Raw genomic sequence first — 17,687 nt, forward strand, 5'->3', positions numbered from 1 at the left:
TATTCTTTTATTAGTTGGTTTGGTAATTGTCCAAGTTTCTGAATTATATTTAAAAATTGGATAAATGTAACACTTTAATACTCTGTATCTCGTTGAGAAAGATATGTACTTGTTGTATAATATTGATTTCATTTGCTGGAAAGCGGCTTTTGAGAAAAACCCTATAACCCTTATTGATTCGGGATGATGTTCACAAATGGGATGAACAATCAGCACACAGAGGGTTAGCGGGGCTTTGGCCTTGTCCGTTGTATACTTTATCAGATGTGGGCGGCTCTCAACGGTTTACAAAGAACAGTTTCAGCGTAACCGTATTTAGGGCCAACTCTTCAGGTCGTTGGAATGTCACAGCAACGTAACGTATACCGACTAAGAGATGGTCACTCTATCCACTAAGTCAGAGGTTCTCAACCTTTTGAGATTCAAGGACCACTTAAAAAAATTGTGTCTCAGTCACGAACCACTACTTCCCTCCCCTTCCTCCTCCCCTTGTACCAAACAAATGTCACTTATTGCTTGCTAAGTCATAAACAGTACTGGTAGTTGGTTTTAGAAAGATTGCTACATTTAGTGTGAGCCTTGAGCTTGCACATTTGAGCACAGTATATCCAAACGAGGTATACTACTATTCGACTTCAAGTCGAGAACAACACTTTGTTTTTATTGCAACCAATGCAGAAAATCCACATTCTCAAAGATAAGATGTCGCAAATGGTAAAATTATTTTCAAAACTTTCTGAGACAGTTGTGGATACTCATGTGAAGTTTGTATCCAAAATTTTATCAAGCTCACTCTCAGAAGGATGCAACATTATTCAAAGTAGTGCCACTGGCCAGTTCACGGACTGGAAACCCATGAAAAACTCTAAACGTTCAAATCACCAAAGTAGAAGTTAAATTGATCATGCAGTGACTGAGTATGGTCAGAAATAAAATTCGTCAACAGTTGTTTATTGATTTCAGCATTTTCTGGTTTCTCAGTGAATTCGTACAATTGATCAAATATGTCAAAGTTGCCCTGCAATAATCTTGTCTTCCAAGATTTTTTTTTCGTAAAAGCAGACACTTTATCACCGAGGGTACCGTAATTAAATTTATCTGCTTTCCTTGCAGCGATGAATTAAGTTTATTCAGTTGTTTAAAAATGTCAGCCAAATAAGCCAGAACAGTATGATAACCCAAAAGCTATCATTGAAATAAGCAACAAGCTTGGATTTTTTCTCCAAGAAACTCTCTCGCACCATCACTTAACTCAAACAGTTTGTTAAACACTTTTCCCCTTGATAACCAGCGAACTTGAGTATGCATCAGTAGCTGTTCATGATCAAGATCCATACTCGAACATAATGAAGCAAAGAGACGACAATTTAGTGGATGAGCCTTGATAAAATTAACAATTTTTATGCAAAGGGTTAAAAAACAACAATTTCAGACTTTGCTAGCGGACCACCAGGCAAATGCCCGCGGACCTAGTGATCCGCGGACGACAGGTTGAGAACCGCTGCACTAAGTCACAAGAGGTTCATACAACGAAATGCAGCATTAGTTACTTGCTATCCTGCATTTTGAGATGCTCTCATATCTTAACAAATAGTTCCAACACATTTCACCATTATTGGCAGGCTGCAAGACTATCATAGGCTAGGCTAGCTAATTGTAAGCTCATGAGTTAAAAAAACTTCTTTGTGTGAACTTTTTGATTGAAATCAATTTTTCTCTTATTCCAATCACTAACAAACAGCGTAAATACAAATGAAATTTCAGTGCATTTTTAAGTTTTGTTATTGAAGTCGGCCACCTATTGGTGCCATTTAATCAGTTGCGTGTTGGACTGTTGGTACAAAATGCCAAACACGTTAAGTTTGAGTTAAAGCGAGTGAAGCATTACAAAGAAATTTGGAACGGAATATCGCATGTTTACCATAGTATTACAATTAATGGCAATAACTAGTACTGTTAGTCACAGACCATGCAAAAATTGCATGGTCTGTGACTTGCAATAATTGCAAAGGAGCAAGACAAAATATGTCAGTTCTTCTGGCAATGTGGCATTTGCCCATGAGCATAGGCGCCGGGTTTTGAAAATTGCCGGGGGGGCAAACTTTCCAGCCGACTGATTGCTTACATTCAAAATGCTGATGTTTGTTTGTCGGCATTGATGTTTGTTTGCATCTATCTGCCATTGTATATCGCCAAGCTTTATAAGGTAGGTTCAGGCCTCGAAATTCAAGGCGGACATGTCCGTCGTCACAGCATGTGATGTCCGCGGGAAGTACCATCTAGATCGGTCATATTTGTCCGCCGAGAAATAACACAGGAACTAGCGATATAAATCGTCATTGCATAGCACGAACAATTGTTGCAATAATATATTTTCCAGCGCATTCTAGCGCGCATCTAGAAAATGTGAATACTGTATCCCTTAGCTTCCATTCAAGGAGGAAAACTTTCAATTTTTACGTTGCTTCAACGATTGATGACATTGAATCAGCGTAACAAAGGTGAATACTTCGCTAAGAATCGATAGGAGTACAGGTACTTCTACACTAATCAGTTAATCACGCGCAATTTAGTTCAAGTTTTACGTCACATATTGTCTGGCTTTGATCTCCGAGTAATAATGATACGGCAAGTTTGGTTACTAAATTAGATTATACGAGTAGGCTATTACAGCAAGATGCAACAAAATTTGTTAAGTTTTGGTATTACAGTAAGAAAGAAAAGACCCAAGGAAAATTCACTTTCGCTCACATGACACGCAAAAATAAACTTAAAGAAAAAAAGCCTAGTGAAACTTTGCACAGCAGAAAATAGTAGCGTTGGTGTAGAAATTTTCCGACTCCTGCCCAGAGTATTGTGACGCAATAAGCCACACGACCTCGTTCAGGGGAAGTTAATCAGTTATGTGACGTATTGACCAGCTACACGGCGCTTTGACTCTTCAAGCGCAAGTCGTTGGTCTGATGAAAGCCTTTCAGAGTGACTTTTCTGATTTTTTAAAAAGCCTTCTAAAACCGTAGTTATAGTTCTAAAATGGCCAAGAATTATTATCAAGATAAAGTGATTAAGCATGACGATCGACGGCTAAAACTGGTGTGTCCGCCGTGAGACTTAATTTGTCCGCCGAGATAGCTGCTCAGACCGGACACGTTTGTCCGCCGTCAACAAAAACGAATTTCGAGGCCTGTAGGCTACTTCGAATTATATCCTAGTCACTTTGAACTTTAGCTGTTAATACGGGTAGATACTAAACTGAGCAAACTGCACCTCGTTATTGACACTCCCAAGAAAAAACAAAGTGGAAGAAATCAAGAAAAACGTTTTTCAATCATTGTTATTATGCTTCAACGGCACCATGCTGGCGTTTATCAGCTACCGTACTTCTGTTTCTTTTGTTATCTTAGGAGCAGCGCTCTTGTTGCAACAAGTAGATCTTTTAATTGAGATCGATCCGCAATGAAGGTCAGACTAACGCAAATTTGAACTTACAAACATTTGCTTTAGGATTTAAAAAAAAAAAAATTTGCAGGGGGGCAGCCACCCCGAGCTAAATTCACGGGGGGGCGCCGCCCCTCCGAAGTCGGCGCCTATGCCCATGAGACAACATCACAAAATTCACAAGTTTGATAAAAACAAGTTTAAAAATGATACAAAAGCACAGCAATCGTGCTGCTGCATGTACTTTGCATTTAAGTATGTTTCACACTACACCAATGCTTTGCCAACAATGATACGCCAATGCACAAACTACGATCTGACCGAGCTTGTGACCAACAAGCAACGAACAGTATAGAAGGTGTAGTTTCACAAACAAGATGAGAGAATGGCGAGCAGTGTGGTGACGTCAATCATCATTGAAACCTCAGTAAATATACAAAAAGACGCTTTCGTGGTTCCAGGGTAACGGCGGAATCGAAGCCATAATTGACAACGCTTTCTCGGACTTCATACAAACAAGGCCATTTCATGTTTTGTTAAAAGTACCGTAATAGACTTTGTAAAATAATAAGATATCATTGCCATTCAAGAAGGAAATATAATTTGAAAGTGAAAACACATAAAGTGTTAATTTAAAAATAAATGAAGTAATGGTGATATACCAACTGAAGGCAAATTATGATCTTTCCAAAAAATTTTAAAGTTGGAAATAATCTTATCCGCCGACATCGTAATTGCCACACACCGTGTGTTCCAACAAGATAAATAATGTTGGAGATTTTGTGCTTGTAGATATTTTACTGATCCCAACATAATACAAACTCAATATTATATTGAGTTAATTTCTACTCTAGTACATACCAAGATAATGTTCTCTTCACAACAATCTTTTCCAATTAACGTTTGAAACTACAACTTTCAAAACTGGGATTCCTAAATCAGGGGTTGCTGACCCAGCATACAAGCAACCAATTAAACAGAACAAAATTTCGATTAAGCATTTCCAAGGCTATAGTATTCCCTAGACTACTGGTCTTGTTTCAATGACCCTAGCACCCTAAACCTGCCTGTTCATTGTTCAAGTTGTGAAGTTTTAATTAGCATCATAACAAATTAAGTTAAAGGCTTGTACATGTTTTATTAACCTAAACCGTTTAGATTCTTAATGAAGACTATCTTCCAATCACAGCAAGCAATTCTGAATTTTTAAGCACTTTTCAATGGTAGACTGAAAATATATAAATTCAAATGAAAGGCTATGATTTGCTACGCAAGAAACTCTATTACACTTAGCAAGTGTGTTAATTTAAGCATTCGTGAACATATTCATACTGTGTCTGCTCAATCCTGAACAATTGCACTAGTCTCAAGAGTCTATTACATTAGGAATTGCTATCTTCGATCAACCACAACATCTGCGCATCATCACCACCTTAAATTTCTGAGGTTGGGTCTGGTTGTGCCCATTTGCCACCCATGATAAATTGAAGGGTAAACACCCATTCCACCGGGTGATGTGATAATTGGAGTAAAAATTACCTCATTGAGTCACCGCCACCTCGACCTCCACGAAATCCCCCTCTCTCGCCACGATTTTCTCCAAAACTTCCGCGGCCCCTGTCGGAACCAGCTCCACGACCCCTGTCACCCCCATAGCTTCCGCCCCTACCTCTGTCACTCCCATAGCTACCACCTGCAATAAAATGTTAATTTTCTAACGATTTATTGGAAATATAAAATTTTAAGGTACCGTACCGTAATTTTCTTAATAAAAGTATTATAACTAATTGAATTACTGAAGCAGATTTTTAGTCTGAATCATAGAATGAAAATTTCATCATCAAAACTTTGCCTTCAGCACAAGCAAAATTATACATTGGTATGGTAAGAAGCGGATAAAATTATGTCGAAAAGCAAACTTTGGCTTTACCTTGATTGTTGTAGCCTGTACCGCCACTTGGTTGATTCCAATCGTTGCCGCCAGCCTAAAGAAAGCACAAGAATGTCAACAAACATCGGAATACTTCTAGGGCAGTGGTTCCCAACCGTTTTGTTGTCACGGACCCTTTAGACAAATTATTAATTCTCTGGACCCCTACCGGTACAGTTTATTCTCGCGAGCTTGACACATTTGCATTTAAAGAGAGAAATGAAAAAATCGCTTTACTTTTTTTTCTCCAAAATTCATCAAGGTAATCACGAACCCCCAAATGCTTTCTCACAGACCCCTAAGGGGTCCGTGGACCCCAGGTTGGGAACCACTGTTCTAGGGTGATAAGTTATAAACAGCTGACAAGTAAAAATGTTTAAAAATGCTTTCGATTCTCAGCAGAAAACGAAAAATGACAAGTTAAGTGATATACAACAGCAGCTTTAAAAAAACCGACCTGTCCGTACTGGCCACCTCCTTGTGTGCTTTGTCCTTGTTTGTAACTTCCTCCTTGTTGCTGCCCATAGCTTTGTGGCGTCTGTCCATAACTAGACGGTGGCTGCTGGCCTCTGCCTGCCCCACTTGGTTGTGTTTGTCCATAGCCAGCACCTTGTTGTTGACTTTGCCCATACGAACTTGTCTGTTGTGTCTGCTGTGTCTGCTGGCTGTATCCAGCCGTTTGTGGCTGGCTGGAGCCACTTTGCGGTTGTCCGTAGCTGCTCGACTGCTGGCCATACGCAGATTGTGACGTATTCTGTCCATATCCACCAGCACTGCCACCACCATATGATGCTGACTGAGATGTCGCCTGGTTCTCATACCCGCCAGAACTAGGCTGCTGGGTCTGACTATATGAAGTCGGTTGTTGTGTTTGTTGCTGCCCTGAGTATGCGTTCTGTTGGCCATATTGCTGGCCATAACCTGCAGCTTGTTGTTGCTGCCCATAGCTCCCATATTGTTGTTGTTGTCCACCTAAACATAAACCAACCACAACTTGATCTAAAAGTAACATTACCTTTGGTCTGAAAATAAACTTATGATCACTTAAACATTTATTTTCTATCACTATCTTCTCAAATTCCAAGCATTTTACAATTGAAAAGCTGATTATGGATGGAAAGTACTCAAGTCACAGTTTGGCTGTAACTGAGTTATCGACTTCCTTTGCAGTCCTGCACCCACCTAAATTGGTTCTAAAGGTGAGTTGTATCTAAGTCCTTCTATGGCACAGGTATTCAAACTGGGGTTTGTTGCCCCATTGGGGTACGTGAGATAGTGTGAAGGGGTCCGATAGTGAGTGTCTTAGCATTGGCTGCATGTAACTACTTTAAATTTCCTTGTGTTTTCAGAAGACCTACAATGTTTTAAAAGCTTTAAAAGTTCAGTTTTCAAAACAAATAAATGACAAAACCTGATTGTTGGGGATATTGTGAGTACCCAGTGTAGCCTCCGGATGACGGCATCGTCTAAACATGCATGTGATGTTAGAACTTACATACAATATTTAATACAACATAGCATAACATAAAATTCACAGTAGCATAACATGAGATGCAAAATTTAAAAAAATAAATAAATGCATAACAGAAAATACAGAATGAAACTGTTCACCAGCCATTTACATTGGGAAATGGGAATAGACCTGTTATCACTTTCAACACCTTGTGGTAGTTTAGTTAGCAGAACTCAAGAAACTATTTTATATAAATACCAGGCCCAATAAACTTAATTTCTATCACTGGTGGATGAGGTTAAAGCAAGTTCCATAAGAAAATTGCCATTCGGCTCTTGATTAGCTTCCCAGATGGAAATCCACAGTTTTGATCTTCAGTTGGCGTTTGTCGAGAAACCGGTAAGCTGCACTGGAAGTCTGCTCTCAATAACTCTAGCCATCTCATTTTTAGTTTCCCAATCTAACATTTGCTGCAATGTGTCCAATTCCTTTATATTGCCCAGACATCATCTAACAAGTACCGTACCTTTTTAAAAAATACTTAAAAGTTAGAAGCTAGAAAGCAAAGGGACTTACTCCTTGTTGTTGTGTTCCTCCTTTAGCAGCTTGCTGGCCGTAACTGTACTGTTGTGCCTGTCCAGAGCTGTATGACGATTGTTCTGTATAAAAGACATTATAAGCTACTTTAAATGCAAAATGAGCAAAGTACAGTGTATGTTTTAAATATTATTATAAACTTCAAATAACCATTGCAAGTGGTGAGATGTGGCCAATATGTCAAAAATGATTTCCCAGCTCATCACTATGTCTTTGCTACAGATTAATCTAATAGGGTCAGGCTTCTAAGCTCCCGGCGACTATGGCCACCGAAAAGTCCTTATATGGCCTCCAAAGCAAATAATATACATTTATGGTCTATAAGATTTGAAGTTTTACCCATTCTCTAATAAACACACTTATAACATATATAATCTGGCCATTTTCACTTTGTGCGGAACACAAAAAAAAATCATAACAAATAAAAGTGTAGACAATTGCACAATCTGGCCAGTGGCCACTGGCCAGGGACTCTATTTTCCTGATATCGATAGACGAGTTTTAGAAATACACTACCGTGGCAAACTGTAAATTCATGTCAGCAAGTAGGCTGGACTGTTTCTAGACCTTGTAAGCTGATGTCTGGAATAGTAGTTGTATGTATATGTAAACTTTGCTGTGTGATTGAATCATACTTGGTTGGTGCAAACCTCACTCATCCAACAAAAACAAAGTCTACATCTACTATGCTGATCTACTTCTTACCACACAAAACCAAGCTATTCACATACAGTGGCGTAGCCAGGAAAAAATTTTGGGGGGGGCCAAATATTTGATGAATTGAAGAGAATGACAAATTGTTTGATTTAAGACATCGCCACCTGATGTGCAGTGCAGGGATATCTAAAGAAGGGGATACGAAGGCTTTTATTACGTCTGACAATAGAAGGGCTTTTGTTTATCGTAAATAATCTGTGTTTATCGTAAAATGACAATTGGCACCGATAGTAGTTTAATAAATTTTGTTATGATAACTTGCATTGCGCTATTAGCATCAGGCCTGGATATTCACAGCATGCTCATGGTTGCTTGTTAATTCAACTACCCATATACTTGCTTTACATCTAGCCTACTGCGAAGGCTTTGTTCAAAAAAACAGCTCACTGGTAACTTTTCAACTGTCTTTGTAAGCAAGTATTCTTTAAATATGCTCTACGTAACATTTGCTAACTGTCTCCTGTAGCTCACTGTACCAGCTGCACTACAAAACATTTTACGATTTTAAAAAGAATCACATGTTTAAAGTACTACAAACTACCGCCCTGGTAGTGTCAAGAGAATAAGGCAATCGCTGCGAGCCTTCATATCCCCTTCTCTAGGCATCCCTGGTGCAGTGGCGTATCCTGGTGGCTTGAGCAAGGGGAAGCAATGAAACTGGTGGGGGTTAGAGCGTGCCAAAGGCACGCGCATTCTAGGGGGGTTCAGGGGCATGCTCCCAGAAAAATTTTTGCAAAATTACGCTTCAATAATGGATTATTGCGCTTTCTGGAAACACTTTTAGGGTAATATTTGTATGAAATTTATTAGCAGATAAACAGCTATTAACTTATTAAAGGTAGGTCTTACACACGAACGGGCAAAATCTGAGGCTAAAATTAGAGAACACCAAAAACTCAGCTACACAAAAACTCAACAGAGTAAGCCATTCTGAAATTGATTCCACAAATTAGTTAAAAGAAACGTAAATCGAGTAAATTTTGCGCGATTTACAATTTGCAAAATTTATTGGTGTCTTTCTGTGTGTCTAAAACAAGTCCTTGGGGTGTTAATAGCCAGATGTCTTGGAAAACGTTACAAATTTCTACAAATTTTATTATATTTTCAACAAAGAGCTCAACTTCGGAATCCAAACTTTGAAAATTTGGGGGGGGCCATGGCCCCTTTCGCTACGCCTATGTGCACATTGTTTACTTGGCTTGTATTGATAGTCTCAAAGCAGTCATAACATAAATATTCAAAAAATAACAACTAGTTTTAGTAAGAAATAACCAAGTCTCGCAAACCCATTCGGAGAGCTGTCAAAAATATGGAAGATCATTGTTCACATGTGCTAAAAGAAGATCGCAGAATTAACTGGTTAGAAACAAAAATTTTGAAAAATGAAAACCACCCAGATTGCAAAATCCTTAATTTTTACATTGATGCAACATCAGCAGACATTGCATCAATGCAAAAATGACGGATTTTGTTGCCAGGAAAATTACTATCAACCCACTGGCAGAAACAATTGATAACGTTTTCGTAATTCAATTTCGTCTCGAATTTCTGTTGGTCTCAACTGCTTTGACTTTGTTTAATGTTGGAAGTTTTCATGTGGAAAGTAACCGCTCAAACACATCGTTTAGTCAACCTTTAAAATAATGCGTGTTTCATTTTTTCTATTGCTTTCAATCGCACTGCAGCATCTTCGTAAATTTTATTTTGTATGTTTTTTGCTCTGAGGATGCACATTGCCATGGTGCGACTGCGCAAAACGTCAGTGAAGCAATTAATCAACTTGTTTGTTGTAGCTTTTACTTTGATCAGATGAACGTTGCAACAAGTGCTAGAAATGATAATGAATGATCCTGATGAACACTCAAACTTTTTAGTATTCATGATAATACATGTCCAAGGTTTGAGTCAAACAAGCCACGACATGCAGTGATAAGGACAGTATTCTGGGGACGCAATAGGTTGAATTCTTGGCTTTAAGAGGCATTCCATTATAATTCAACAAATTTTAGAAAGAAATGTAACCACTAGGTTTCAAAAGGTGTTGGTTTTGATATATTTTGTTGTTTTCAAAATTTGAACTTGGGCAAAAAAAATTTTTGAAAATCAGACAAGTGGTTTTTGAGATATCGCGTTTTGAAATTTTGTTGCTGCCACTAGGTGGCGCTGTTGATGTTCCCAATGTTTTTGATTTTAGGGTTATATTTGGGGTAGAAAGTTAGTTGAAGCGTCTATTCCACCATTTTTTATATTGCAGAATTCAAAAATGATCTCAATTTTAGTATAAAAGCATTAGCTAAGGAGTTATGGGGCATTTAAAAAAATTTGGGGTACCAAATGCGGGTCTGCTACTATTCGGTGAGTCCGATTTGGTGAGTCTGATTCGGCGAGTTCCTAACCTCTAACCCTAACCCTAAAACGGCAATGATAATTAGGCCGTAGACGGTACCCAATAATTTTTAAAAAAAATTGAAAATATCCCCCGTTAAGGGATCAGACTCACCGAATCGGACTCACCGAAACGGGCCATTCCGACCAAATGCCAACCTTAAATTGTCATGTGGGTAACGAGATATCCCGAAAAAAAATTCTGTTCTTGAAAGTTGCTTGCATATACTTCATGATAGTATAATATTTTTTATGAGACTTTTGTCCTTTTTGTACAATGCAACCTTATATCAAAGATCTATTAACGCAATATTTGAATGATGCTTGCTTATGATGTCACAATAACAAATTACAAATTTCCCCAAAAAACTTTTTTTCATTGTGAAAATTGCCCGGGAAAACAAAATTTGACTGCAATTTTGAAACAAGGGCTGGTTTTCCCGAGCAATTTTCACAATGAAAATTTTTTTTGGGAAAACGTGTAATTTGTTATTGTGACATCATAAGCACGCATCATTCAAATATTGCATTAATAGATCATAAAACTTCTCATGCAAATCCTTGATAAAAGGTTGCATTGTCTTGTCAGTCCTTGAAATTAGCGGCGGCACACGGCAATGGCCGTGGTAAATGCTGCCGCAAACGTCATAATGGCCATTCTGCTACGGCAATAAAAATGCCGTCGCAAAATGAGCATTTAATTCGGACAAAAATTGTTCAAAATTTCTTCCTGTTTGATTTACTCGCAGCGTGAGTTTAATCAGCAGAAACATCGCACCAAGACCTCACCTCGGACTATTTTACTTGCTGTGAACACTCACACAGTCTTCAAAATTAGCATATTTTTACTTCGCAAAAACGTTGACGAGGCCAAACGGTAAAAGTTCAAATTGCCTCGGCAATTGCTGTGAACGTTTATTACGAAAAAATTGTACCAAAACATGTAAAACGAGAAGAGAAAAAAATAATCGAATAGTCTATCACGACCGCACTGTTTGACGAAGCAGGACATTAAGGTGCGAACAAAACGGCGCAAAGACAAAATGGCGCAGAGGCAAAACGGCGCCAAAGTCATTGGGAAGCACGAAATAACATTATTGTAAAGAGAAACTACCGTGCAATAATATCTAATTTGTGATAACTAAATGAGTAATTATCGAGCTGGCAGAAGTGCGACCACAGTGCTTAGACGTGAAAATTCGGAAACAACTGTTTGCTTGAAATGTAGGCAGATTTGGCTACAGAATTAGCATGAGCAAGTCTTTTAGGCGCTGGTCTAATAGGCGCGCACACTGTGGCGTCTGGATATTTAGGTGCGGAGCACTGTGGCGCCCGGTCATTTAGGTGCTATTCCTAGTAAAGTCTGCAGATTGTATCAGCTTGGCAGGTAGGAGCGTAGGGCAATGCTTTTCACACAAAATGTTATATTGAACAGAAAAATATATTGTTGTTTTATTGATTTATTATTGTTTTATTTGTTGTTAGTCCAGGTTTGCGTTGGTAAAAGCTTTATCAATAAATTATTCAAGCTTCCGAACATTATTGAGTTCGAATAGTCGCAGCTGCCATATCAATCTTTGCTTTATGATGTAGCAAACTTACCAAACTTTTCGGTGCAAATGAAGTGCTCAGATCCAACATCGGCTTATATCACCAACATCACCTTATAAAGCCTTCGCCGACGCAAACCTGAACTAACAACAAATACATGCCGAACACGCGCATTAAAAAACAACATATTTTTTTGTTCATTATAACATTTTATGTGAAAATCATTGCCGGTTTAAGCAGCTTCACTCACGGAAGCCATGACATATTTTTCTGTTTAATATAACATTTTGTGTGAAAAAGCATTGCCGGTTCAAGCAGCTTTACCCATATATTTTTCTGTTTAATATAACATTTTGTGTGAAAAAGCATTGCCGGTTTAAGCAGCTTCACCCATATATTTTTTCTGCTGAATATAACATTTTGTGTGAAAAAGCATTGCCGGTTTAAGCAACTTCACTCACTGAAGCCATGACCAACAACGCACACGCATTACCAAAACAATATATTTTTCTGTTCAATATAATATTTTGTGTGAAAAGCATTGACCTACGCCCCTACCTGCCAAGCTGATACAATCTGCAGACTTTACTAGGAATAGCACCTAAATGACCGGGCGCCACAGTGCTCCGCATCTAAATATCCAGACGCCACAGTGTGTGCGCCTATTTGACCAGCGCATAACTGTCAGCGCCTAAAAGACGTGGACCCGAATTAGCGCACGTGACAGTTCAGAGAGATGGGTGTCAAACCAGACGGGTTTTATTTTTTCTGTTTGATCCAGTTTGGCTAATGGTATAAATACGGACCGGCATATGTCATTTATTGAGAGCTAGACAGCTTGATAGATTTTGTTTTATTCGGTTTGTTATTATCGTCATCGGGCATGAGACTACAAGAGAGAGATTATCGTCATCTTGTTTGTTTATTTTGCAGAGGAAAAGTTTCGATAAGACTTTAAAGAGTTTACTAGTTCTGTGGAACACTACGCAGTATGTTCCAGTCAGCAAAACTGGTCCTTTTTACATTGATTTATTGTCTGCAGGCGTTGAATCAATGTAAAATGACCAGCTTTGCTGACTGGGAAAGCTTATTGTATGATCAAAGCATTTTTCTGCAAACTGCTGCAATCAGACTTCTTTTAATCTCACCGATCTCTGTGACGTCACAACGCGAACTTTGACGTTGAAGTTTTTGATTCAAGCGTGCTATTTTTAGCTCGTACCAGCACATTGTTGTTTTAGCTTTGATTTATTATCATCATGGTTGAATCAATGAAAATGAAGTAACTCGTGAGTATAGACTGCGAAAAGTCTGTAACTATATATTTTTGCACTACGTTTTGTTTTGCATCTGTTTCTGCAGAAACGTGGCAAATAAACAATTCCTGATTTCGCTAATTGAATCGTTCTAAACATCGGCAAACCGTTGCAATTTGTACCCAGCTCAAAAAGTAAAAATAAAACCCGTCTGGTTTGCCTTAGATTCCGTCCAACTGTGATATTGATTTGCATCCTATCTTTGACACCTATTTCTCTGAACTGTCAAGTGCGCTAATTCTGTACTACAAAGCAATTATCCAGGTAACAATATCCGCCATTATAACTTTGATTGAACGTTGCCAGACGTTGAATCAACATCAATGCAAAAACAATGGAATTGTTAGCTGTGTAAGAATATAATTTTTGCGGCTTGTAGCCAAATCTGCCTACATCTCAAGCAAACAGTTGTTTCCGATCTTCGCATTTTTCAAAACAAACAATTTTTACATCTAAGCACGTGGTCGCACTTTTGCCAGCTGGATAATTACAAAATAAATAGTTTCTTGGCAGTTGATAAGCCGTCACGGTTGTTAGTGTGAGAGACAGAACACAAAGTGTGATGCGGGAATATTAATCGCGCCGTATTTTGTCTTGAAAATGATGCGACATAATCTTTGAACTTATTGCAAACAAATTTACGCTGTTTCAAATTGCTCCCCGACCAAATGTGGTCTTTACTTCCCGACTGAACTTGACTTCGAATATAAGGAGCAACGCATTTGAATTAAGAATGTCATTGAGTGTTATTGAACTCATTTAATTATCACAAATTAGATATTATGGCACGTAGTTTTTCTTTACAATAATGTTATTTCGTGCTTCCCAAATAAACTTGAAGTAAGCAACGCGTTTGAATCAAAACTATTATTGATCAACTATAGCGCTTGAGTTAAGTATTTTCAAATAAAAAAAATTGTTACGTTGACTTTGGCGCCGTTTTGCGTCTGCGCCGTTTTGTTCGCGCCTTAATGTCGTGGACCGACTGTTTGATTTGTTGTGATGTAATAATACCAAAAGTAGCGATAAAGCAATCAACGCGATACGCACACTGTTACGGTGATTCACGTTATAACTCATTGGAGGGAAAAGTAAGTTAATTTTGGGTTGATTCAACGTTCCAGTCAGCACAAATCGATTTAATTTTCCCGGCTAGTTATATAGCGTAACAACAATGCCCAATAAGATATTTACGTTTGTTTTACATTAATTCGACATCTAGCGACATTAAATTATCATGAAATAACGTTAATTGCTCAATCAGGTATCGATGACAAATCAATAGCTCCCTGCGAGAAGATTGCCTCGATTTACGTATAGTCGTATAGCCTACAGTACACTAACATAATTTCGGCACAATTAGGATACTGCGAGCAACACAAAGTCTGTTGGATAAAGAACTAGTCAGAATCGGAATCATCGGAGGATGAGGTTGTCGCGTCGTCACTGGAATACTTGAATACGCAAAACTGCCCGTTCATGAACGCGCGATGCCATATGATCGGAAGCATTACTTTACTGCCGAAGAACCATTTATCCAATTTTGTACCACTTTTTATATTCGCAATGACACCGGTCAAAAATAAGCATTCGGTGAAAGAATAACTTTTGCGTAACAATTAAGCCAGTATTTATAAGGTTGCAAACTTTTTACAGTTCACAAGAGCATTGTCAGCGCATAAAATAGCGTGCGTGATGCTCTGGGCTACCGCCGTGTGACACACGATGAAGAAGAAGCGCATAAAATTTATTTTGATTAAAGCATACGACAATTACCGCCGCATCCCAAGGTTTGTTGATTTGGCGACGGCAATGTTTTTGCCGTCGTAGAAGGAAGCTAATTTCAAGGGCTGCATTGTGCAAAAAGGACAAAAGTCTCATAAATAAACAGTATATTATTATGACGGAATGGCCCGTTTCGGCGAGTCCGATTCGGCGAGTCCGATTTGACTAGTCCGATTCGGCGAGTTCCCTATTCGGCGAGAGCCTTTTTCGGCGAGTGCCCTATTCGGCGAGTTTTTGAAATTTTTAAAAGGAAATTATCGGGTACCGTAGCCTAATTACAATTGCCGTTTTTACATCGTTTTAACGTCGCTAAACGTTGAAATCGTGCAGAAAGAAATAAAAAGAAAATGTTTGAAGTATTAAATTAAAATTGGTCATGTCAGTTCAGTTGTTTTTATTTTTGACCATCATATCAAAAACGATACACGTCAACATAGCAAAGCTAGAAGAGACAAAACGCGAGCGTTAAAACGTGCTTGAATACGTTATGTCAGTTCAGTTATTTTTATTTTTGACCATCATATCAAAAACAATAGGCCTACACGTCAATATAGCAGAGGTAGAAGCGACAAAACGCGAACGTTAAAACGTTCTTGAATTCGTTATGTCAGTTGAGTTGTTTTTATTTCTGATCATGATATCAAAAACAATTCACGTCAACATAGCAAAGGTGTAGAAAAAGGTAGAAGCGACAAAACGCGAACGTTAAAACGTGCTTGTGACCGAAGTAAGTTACTGAGTTGAAAGAAATTTGGCAAGGTTGCATCACCTTCAGTAAAATTTAAGATATGAAGGAAAAATAAAACGAAAAAAATGTTACAAAAAAAAATAATGTTTATGTCTATAAGTCAGTACTTTTGAATAGTTAAAATCATAAGCGCCTAACTATTTTTTTGGCCGTGGGGGCAAAAGCGTGTTTCATCAGCAGCAAGGTAATTTCGGCGAAATGTCACGCAGATGGATGACGTAATTATGTCGTCACACTAGGATTGCTTTTATTGCCACACTCGGAGTTATCGCTACGTTCGACCTACCGTTAATTATTATAAACAAAGCTCGACCAAAACACATGCTATGCGTCTGCGTTGGCTAGCGGTTGATGGACTGCTACTCTTTAAGCTAAGCACAACATAAAGTTTAGCAACGAACTAGATTTATTAGCATGAAACAAGAGACGAAAAGGTTTACTAAAAGGTATACTGTAAATGGAATGAAAATACTAACTTGATCATACGCTTGAAAATATACCTGTTGAAAGCAAAATCATTCATGTTTACATCAATTCAACAGCACGTCACCTTTATAAATTTAAAAGTTGCTGACATCCGTAAACAGCCCTTGAAAAATAGTTACAGAAAGACGTTTGATTAAGTTTTCGACTTGACATTGCTCCCTTTTCACTACAATATCGCAACTTATGGCTGACCAGCTTTCAAGTTTCAATTCGCTGTAATACGCCCGTTTTCGTGTTGCAGATGAAACAAAAGATGCGCATATTTCCCGCCTTTGATCGGGTTTCTATGGCAACGGTCGTGTGTGCGCCATGCAGTTTGCGCGAGTCCGTTGTTGTATTGATTATGCCGCTTGTGCGACTGTGGGCAGTGCGGTTTGTACCAGCCCTTGTTACGTTGGTTAGTGGTAACCTCGGGCCGAGACTTCAAGTTCATTTTCACAGCAACCGATTCACTGCCGCGACAATTCTCTGCAGAGGTTTCGACTTTCGAAAGCGACAGCGAGGCTGTTTGCAAGCGCATTAAGTTAAACGCACGCTGCGTCAACGTAGCAAATTATGTTGTTTTTAGGTGCATTCAACATCTGATGACATTGAATCGACGCTAAATGGTAGATTTTTGCTATGTCACAGGCAGCAAAATCAGTCATTTTTACATTGATTCAACGTCTGCAGACGTTAAATCAACGTAAAAATGACAGATTTTTTTGTCTGGGGTGGGATTGTAGCATCGCTACTCGTTCTAGTGATTATTTACTGCGAAGCTGTTGCGGTTTGCATTTAAAAATGTTTTTCTGCTGCCGATCGCTAGTTCATCTATTGTTTTATGTATCAATGCCGCATAAAAGGTTGCTCCCACGCGGAAATATGCGTGGGGGCCTGGCCCCTATGGCTTAGGCGTCTATGGTTAAAATGATTAGTTTGGATTAACAAATGTGCGACCTACACTCCTACAGCTTAGATTGAAAGGAAATTATCGGGTAGGCTACCGTAGCCTAGTTATCCCGACCAGCAAAAATTTGTTCCAAGAACCCAGTTAGCCTAACAGTTCATTTTTACATTGTAGTAACAGAATGAAAAGGCTAACCAAATGTGTGGCCTATCGTTTTAACGCCGCTAAACGTTGAAATCGTGTAGAAAAGGGTGCTTTTGCTGACTAGGATACGTTGAAACTGAGAAACATTCACAGAAGCCCTACGATACGTTGCATTTTTAAGATAATGTATTCAGACGTTGAATCAATGTACAAATGAAATGTTATGCTAAATGGGTTCTTGGAACAAA

At 38.6% G+C, this 17,687-nt stretch overlaps 1 protein-coding gene across 2 annotated transcripts in view; it reads right to left on the reverse strand.

Moving 5' to 3' along the window:
• Nucleotides 1–17,687, reverse strand: part of LOC145774122 (uncharacterized) — a 47,128-nt gene that overhangs the window by 17,045 nt on the left and 12,396 nt on the right. For both annotated transcript variants that reach the window (XM_082585276.1, XM_082585275.1), the window contains exons 2-6: nucleotides 7,398–7,480; nucleotides 6,780–6,834; nucleotides 5,826–6,340; nucleotides 5,369–5,423; nucleotides 4,978–5,131 (exon numbers count right to left, since the gene is read on the reverse strand). In XM_082585276.1, coding sequence (XP_082441402.1) covers nucleotides 4,978–5,131; nucleotides 5,369–5,423; nucleotides 5,826–6,340; nucleotides 6,780–6,834; nucleotides 7,398–7,480 — 862 coding nt within the window. The remainder of the gene's footprint in view (nucleotides 1–4,977; nucleotides 5,132–5,368; nucleotides 5,424–5,825; nucleotides 6,341–6,779; nucleotides 6,835–7,397; nucleotides 7,481–17,687) is intronic.

This window comes from Aplidium turbinatum, chromosome 7 (assembly GCF_918807975.1).
Source record: "Aplidium turbinatum chromosome 7, kaAplTurb1.1, whole genome shotgun sequence".
In the NCBI taxonomy this organism is placed as follows: domain Eukaryota; kingdom Metazoa; phylum Chordata; class Ascidiacea; order Aplousobranchia; family Polyclinidae; genus Aplidium; species Aplidium turbinatum.